At 40.2% G+C, this 7,459-nt stretch overlaps 1 protein-coding gene across 1 annotated transcript in view; it reads left to right on the top strand.

The window, feature by feature from the left end:
• The window catches only part of LOC107663691 (DNA polymerase alpha catalytic subunit-like), a 68,378-nt gene that overhangs the window by 42,202 nt on the left and 18,717 nt on the right, over positions 1 to 7,459 (top strand). The window contains exon 34 of the mRNA XM_016453969.1: positions 1,921 to 2,052. Coding sequence (XP_016309455.1) covers positions 1,921 to 2,052 — 132 coding nt within the window. The remainder of the gene's footprint in view (positions 1 to 1,920; positions 2,053 to 7,459) is intronic.

The following is a 7,459-nucleotide window of genomic DNA, read 5'->3' as shown; positions in this document are numbered from 1 at the left end:
GCGCGATGATATCATCTTGGATGTGACATTTCATCTCGGATGTAATAAGCGACGTATGAAGAACGGGCCCCTGAACAGCACACGTTTAAACTAAACTCATTTAAGCCTTGCCAGTTTAAATATTAAAGAGCGCGCCATGAAAAGATTTGTGTGTGCGCTCATCTGAAGCGCCAAACCCGTGTCTCGGAATGCGTGCAAATATTGAGTTCGTTTTCAAGTCATGCTTGAAAGGACAAATTCACACAAAAATTGTCAACATGCCTTTCTTGGTGAGTATCCTAGCAGACATAGTCGGTTGAACGTACAGTATCAGTGTACTGGATCCTTGCATTGTCTTAAAGTAACAGCACTTCTTAATGTTAATCAAACAACAAAAGACAAGGAAATTACTCACTGCTCTTGACTGAATAGCTTTTGTAAATTAAATAAGGATTAATCTTTCATTTATGCAGTCAAATATGCAATGTTATTTTACATTTGATTACTTTATTCAATTTCTGTACCTAAAAACTGTTACCTAAAAAAAAAAAAAGCACTGTTTATTTTATTTGTATCTTTGCTCGGTTGTATTTATTTGTTCTGTTGCTTGTAATTAGATCATTTGTTCTTATTTTCTTTATTTTTAATTTGACAATATAGTCCTTTTTTTCTCTAAACATAGCACATACCGAACCGTACCAAAACCGTGACTCTGAAACCATGATACAAACTGAACCTTGAGTAACTTGAACCATTCCACTCCTAGTGCTCATTTATAAATATTTAACCATAGTGCCGCAGATTCATCTGTGAAACAGTGGCACTTGTGAATAATAGCGCAGGAAACACTGAAGCCAATGAACAGACTATACTTGTATCTCTCACAGCCTTGTTTTCAAATTCAGTATGGCATCTACCCTGACTAAGCTCTAATGGTGTTTTTACAAATATCCATATGCAGTGTACACTGTAAAGCATGTGGTACCACGTGTATGTTATGTTGATGAATAAACACGCTTGTTATATATACTACCGATTAGGAGTACAGGAATATAGCGGAGGCCTGGTTAAAGGGAGTGCACTGATGAAAGGAAGGCTTGAAAGAACAGCCTTGACTCACAGTCACTGCAGATCGTTCTCTTATCAGAGCCGGCCGTGGAGAGAGGGAGGAGGACAACAGGAATGCAAACAGATAATACTAGAGACGGTATTTGCATAGACACATGGTTCCCCCTTAAAGTGGCACTCAGTGAGAGATGTAAAGATCATAAAAACGCTAATGGCTCGCAGCGACTACCGGAGAGTGAATTGAATGGCGCTTCACCACCGCCGTACCATAAAAGCAAGAGTGATGTGTTTGTGTGAGACGGTGAGCTTGAGCAAGTGTGCTGACGCATTAGCCGCACACACACACTCGCTCCTTCAGCTTATTTGAGGCATAATGAACACCATAAACAGCTCTGCTAGTGCCCATGTGAGTTTAGATTGAAGGGATATCAGGCTACAGTAGTTTTTATCCACTGTTTAACTACAATTGTTGCCACTGTTTCTCAATGGGAGGTCTGGGGCCTTTTAGATGTAGAAAAGCTGGCAAAGCTTGCAAATCATCTGCGCAGTATGGCATTTGTTACTTGCTGTCACCCAGATACACAGCTGAGAGCTTAATGCAGTGCCATTTTTGCTCTTGTGTGTTTCTTTTCCCAACCTGGATACCCTAGAGCCTTGGTCCGAGGGCACTGACAGTATATTTTTAGTATGTTTGAATGTCTAATAGGTCAGGTCTAATAGCCTTTAAAAGCTTCTTTGGGCAATGCCAGTCAACGGGATAAATGCCCTGATTATGTTGTTTTTTTTGTGTGTGTGTGTGTGTGTGTGTGTGTGTGTGTGTGGGATTGTGTCGTGATCAAATGCTGTGTTAAAAGTGAATTTGTTTGTTTCCAGGGGAGCACCTTACAGCCCGGCCTGAAGAATTGTTGCCATATCCCTTGTCGGGGCAGCCCGATGGATCATCCTGTCCAAATTAGCAACAAACTGCTACTGGACATTCGCCGCCACATCAGGAGATACTACAGTGTGAGTATGAATAAATGCTTATCGTAATGCACCACATATGTGTGCCAGATTGGCCACTGCAGGTGTAGTGGATAAGGTGTTGCATAATAAGTAGACATGTAACTAGTGTTGTCAAAAGACCCGATACTTCAGTACCAAGTCGATACTAAAAAAATGAAAACGTTACGGTACCAGGTTTTTTTTTTTTTAAGTACCAGTGGTACCGAGTACCCAGTCAACCCGGTTCTTGATGCGCTATCCGAAAGGTGCACAGATGCGCTCTCTTCATAAAAGCACTGAGACGTGGTGACATCAAAAGGAGGAAACACCAAACTAACAAAACACTTTAAAGACAGAGACACCCGGATCAAATGAAAGAGTTCAAGCAGCTAAGTTTCATTTTAATGCTTTACAAGCGCCTCCTGCTGGCAGAGAATGAATTTGCATATACGCTGCCACAAATAGACTGCAAGTCTGTGGGAAACACCGCTTCTGTTATGAACATTATTCAAATGAACGCTGTTATTAGAGTAGTTAATTGTTAGCATAGGCGCGGCTAACCATAGTGTTCCTGTGGCTCAGTGGTAGAGCATTGCGTTAGCAGCGCAAAAGGTCGTGGGTTCAATTCCCAGGGAACACACATACTGGTAAAAAATGTATAGCCTGAATACACTGTAAGTCGCTTTGGATAAAAGCGTCTGCTAAATGCATAAATTTATTTATTTATTTTAAATTTAATATAATGAGCATTAGAATGAAGTTTCTTTATTAACTATTTAATGCTCCTATAACTTTTATTAGGGTAAAAAAAACAGGAGGACATGATGATATTTACTATTTTTACACACCAGAGGCTTTTAAATGATTTGGGAATCTAAAATATGCGTGTTAGAGAATGTACAAATGGTTAACATTGTTTGTGTCATATCAGTCAGAAAAGCAGTTTATAAATAAAGCAGGGCTTTATTTATTTTTTTTGCTAACTTAGTTGTTATTCTTGGCTGAATAACTCTAGGTTTTCAAAAGCCCTTTAAAATTAAATATGTACACAGTTTGGATTAAATTAAAGTATAGTCACATTTTTTAATTAGCATGTTTTTGTGTTTTGCTTTGGTACCGAAATTGGTACAGAGAACCGTGGATTTTTACTGGTATTGGTACCGAATGCTGAAATTTTGGTACCGTGACAACACTACATGTAACTAATAAATACCTATTTTGCAAACTGCATTATACTACATTATACATAAATATACATACTAAACATGTATTATAATAATACTTTACGGTATGTAATGTAGTAGTAGTAGTAGTAGTAGTATTTACATGGGTAGTAGTAATATTAATAATAATATTTATTATTATTATTATTATTATTATTATTAGGGATGGGTATTGTTTAAATTTGATTGATTCCGATTCTTTTAGGTTCCAATGCGATTAAATAATAGTGGTTTAACGGATCACAAATCTCACAGTTCGGATCACATTACAGTTTTTGACCCACGTATCGGATCATTTTTCGGATCAGCAAGAAAAGAAAAATATTGCAATTTAACTTGCTTTCCAATTATTACTTAAAGCGAAGTACTTCTTTGATACCACAACCACAACAAATACTACTAGATTAACTAAAAAAATTTAAACATGATTAAAGAGACAAGACAACAGCCAGTAAAAATAAGAACAAATACACAAATTACAAGCATAGATAAATACAACAGAATATGTTACAAATAAAATAAGGTTGGTAGTATTCAAATACAGAAATGTAATAATTATGGAAAATAACACTGCATAATGTTCACTGTATAAATTAAATATAGATTTTTATCACAGCTGTTTTGTTGTTTGATGATCATTAATGACAGCAGCAGTATTTATAGGCCGCTGTCCCTTTAAGACAGTGTTTCTCAACCCTGGTCCTGAGCGTCCCCCAACACTGCACATTTTGTATGTCTCCCTTATCGCCGAACCGTGGGGCTTGGTCCGTATGGATCACGGATCAACTACGATCCTTTTAACCACTATTAAATAATGATATCTGATGTACTTGTTTCATTACTGGATGAATCCGTGTTCTTGAACGAATCTCTTGTATGATTCAAAGACAAATACATTTTGACAGCCTCTTTTCGCCACCTACTGGCGTAACAATGTAATCGATAAATCTTCATTTGAAGTGTCAAATTACTTTCAAAAAGTGATTTACTCTATTTTAACCGCTACCGTACACATCGTACACACAGTTTATATCTGAACCATAAACTTTTATCCCAGTACTTCTGTGATTTGAATGTTTGTAACAGAAATAATGATACTGTGTGGCTGAAAAGACTGAAGCTGTTTCATTCATGACAGATGACAGCTGCTCTCTTTAGGTCAATGGCAGCGCGAACGCAGATTTAAATGTTCAAATCACACTGGTGTGATCGTACACTGCACGGACGAACCATGTGATTACAACATTGATCGCACACGTCAAAGATGGAGGAATGAAACAGACGAATCATTGTAATTTAGGAATAGAATCACGTTGGTGTTTGAATTGTGTTCGCGATCTTTAATGATCTATTAAATTTAAGTGCTTTGTCATGTTGATGGTGACACCTCTCTTGCAACATGTTTAGCTATCACAGATATTATACTTAGCTTTTTTGGCTTCTGATCGCAAATGTAGCCAAACTTTGGAACGCTTAGATTAGCGAGCAAGGTCCTGGCAGATCACTAGGTGAAGATGAAGGGGAAAAAAAGCACATATGAATCGACAGGCAGAATCGAAATTTTAATTTGACATCAAGTATCCGATTCCTGACCTTAAGTATCCGATTCTGGAATCGGAATCGATTTTCGATTCCCAACCCTAATTATTAGTCTTTTGATACCAATCTGTCAGTAGACCCGGTACTCCAAATAATAGCCAGCATACATCTAATAACTAATTCAAAATGTTAAACCAACTTCTCCTGTTTCCCACAACACTGCAAATCATGCATAAAAAAAAACAACAACTTGACAGGTCAAAGTTCATCGAACTTATATGCTGTAAAAGACAAAATAATAATTTGCATATGCTTTTGTCGAAGATCTGTGTTCATGTGCCTCCCTTCAAATGTGTTTTATACAATAACATTACAGGTACACATAATCAAGTTTATTGTCCAAGAGGCGTTATCCTCTACTTGAATTAGCTGCCTGCCTAATGAGTTGGTCTTAAATGATCTGATGGCAATAATCGTTGCTACATTCACATTTCACCTCCCGGCCACTCCATGAGCACCTAACATGGGTTAATTTGAGCTCACCTTCCTCATGCTGTTTGTTTATTTCCTGTCTTTTTTTGAATTTCAGATGTGGGCTTTCGCCTTTGAGTGTTGCTCCAAACAGCTACCGTCCCCCTCCCGCTGCGTCACAAATGGGTTTAATTTTGTGCGCACTCGCAGTGTCTTTGCAGCGTGGCAGAAATACAGGCCCTGGCAATGTGACAAGTGTGCAGATATTGGGCCTACATTAAGTGACGTGACATGTGACATGTGGCCAAGTATGGTGACCCATACTTGGAATTAGTGCTCTGCATTTAACCCATCCAAAGTGCAAACACACAGCAGTGAACACACACAGCAGTGAACACACACACACCGTGAACACACACCCGGAGCAGTGGGCAGCCATTTTTGCTGCGGCGCCCGGGGAGCAGTTGGGGGTTCGGTGCCTTGCTCAAGGGCACCTCAGTCGTGGTATTGAAGGTGGGAGAGAGCGCTGTACATTCACTCCCCCCACCTACAATCCCTGCCGGTACGAGACTCGAACCCGCAACCTTTGGGTTACGAGTCCGACTCTCTAACCATTAGGCCACGACTTCCCCAAAGTGCATACTTCTGTGTATCTAATTTCCCAGCTGAGGGTTTTGATTGACAACCGTAATCAATGCACGCCGCATCCAGTCGAGATGAGCGAGCCGGGTTCTGGAACTCTCTAGCCGAGCTGGGAAGTTCTGGAATGCTGGACACTCATGAATCCGACTTGAAAGTTGTGGGGGTATATTCTCCCACAGTGTCGTGCAGAAAAATCAATTAGCGGCCTGAATGTAGCCACCTCCCTCGCTGGGACAGTGCATGTAGGCTCTTTTGTCAGTATGTGTGAAACAGCTGCTGGTAGTGAATGCGGCCCCCTCCTCCTCGCTCAGGCCCGGCTTCAGTGGACACAGCTCAGCCATCCCCTCCCACACTAGGAGCAATGAAGAGGCTGATATTGTGTAATTAAGGATTCCTTTCAGCTGAGGGGAGAGCTCAAATAGAGTTGTTTGTTCGCAGAGATAGAGGGAGAAAGCCTGCCTGCGTGGGGGAGGACTCGCGGCTTACATGGTTACAGATTGGAAGTCAGCGGTGTTTGTTGAGTTTCCTACGGAACACCGGCGAGACATTAATCATGAAAGAAATCACTGCCACCTCCACCTTCAGCCCACCACCATTACCAATAAAACCACCCTTTAGAGACAAAGCAAATATGCTTTCCTCTCGTCTCCCTCCCTTCCCCCTTTCGTCATCCCCCCCACTTCTCTCCTTCCTTGTCATCCGTTCTGACTCCTGGAGTCTTCTGCAAAATGAGAGCGTGGCACGAAGTGGCACCCCCCGTATTTACCCCATTCTAATGTGGGTTGTCAAGGCGTTTAACAAATTATTGCAGTTATGTTCGTCATGTGCTTCGCCCTTGGTAACTGGCTTGGGGATGTGATGGTGGTGGTTGGGGCGGGGGGTTACTGAAATAAATAAATAAAAAAAGGTGATAATCCTGTTTTGAACAAAAGGTCAGATTGCTGAATAGAAAAGGCTTGATTAAAGCAGAGATGTACAAAGTGGACGCATTTGCGTCCATTCAGCCGCTCTCGGGCTCCGCAGCCGCTGTGTGAATGTACAGCTGTTGATTACCAAGGCACAAAGCCTGTGAGAGGCTGTTGTCTTGGGGGCTTTTTTGCACCAAGCTGCCTGTAATCACAGCTTTTTTCTTGACTAAAGGGCCGCTCTGGATTAAGGGCATCAGAGAGGGGTTGTGTGCGGTGGGGTTGGTGGATATATGGGTGTTTGGATGGCAAAATTCCTTCATTTAGTGGTGCTTGCTAAGGCACACATCGCTATTGCTGTTTCTTCAGCTTGCAATTCATCAAGCATGGTTTGAGCTATGAATGAGAATAAGTCAAATTGTGCAGTTGACATACTTTTCGAACGTATTTTTTTACTTTTACATACTTTTTACTTTTACAATTTTTGCATTTAAACAGGTGAAAAAAATCCAGAAGGCTTGCATTTACCATATCTAGCAATCAGTAGGGCTAAATGATTTTGAAATTGTCATTTTTTATTTCTTTTTATTGAGATTTTTTCTGATAAAATTGTGATTTTAAATTATTTAACAATTAATTTTTTTTTTT

Source organism: Sinocyclocheilus anshuiensis, unplaced genomic scaffold, assembly GCF_001515605.1.
Source record: "Sinocyclocheilus anshuiensis isolate Anshui unplaced genomic scaffold, SAMN03320099.WGS_v1.1 scaffold928, whole genome shotgun sequence".
In the NCBI taxonomy this organism is placed as follows: Eukaryota; Metazoa; Chordata; class Actinopteri; order Cypriniformes; family Cyprinidae; genus Sinocyclocheilus; species Sinocyclocheilus anshuiensis.
This window is presented reverse-complemented; position numbering and strand designations above follow the sequence as displayed.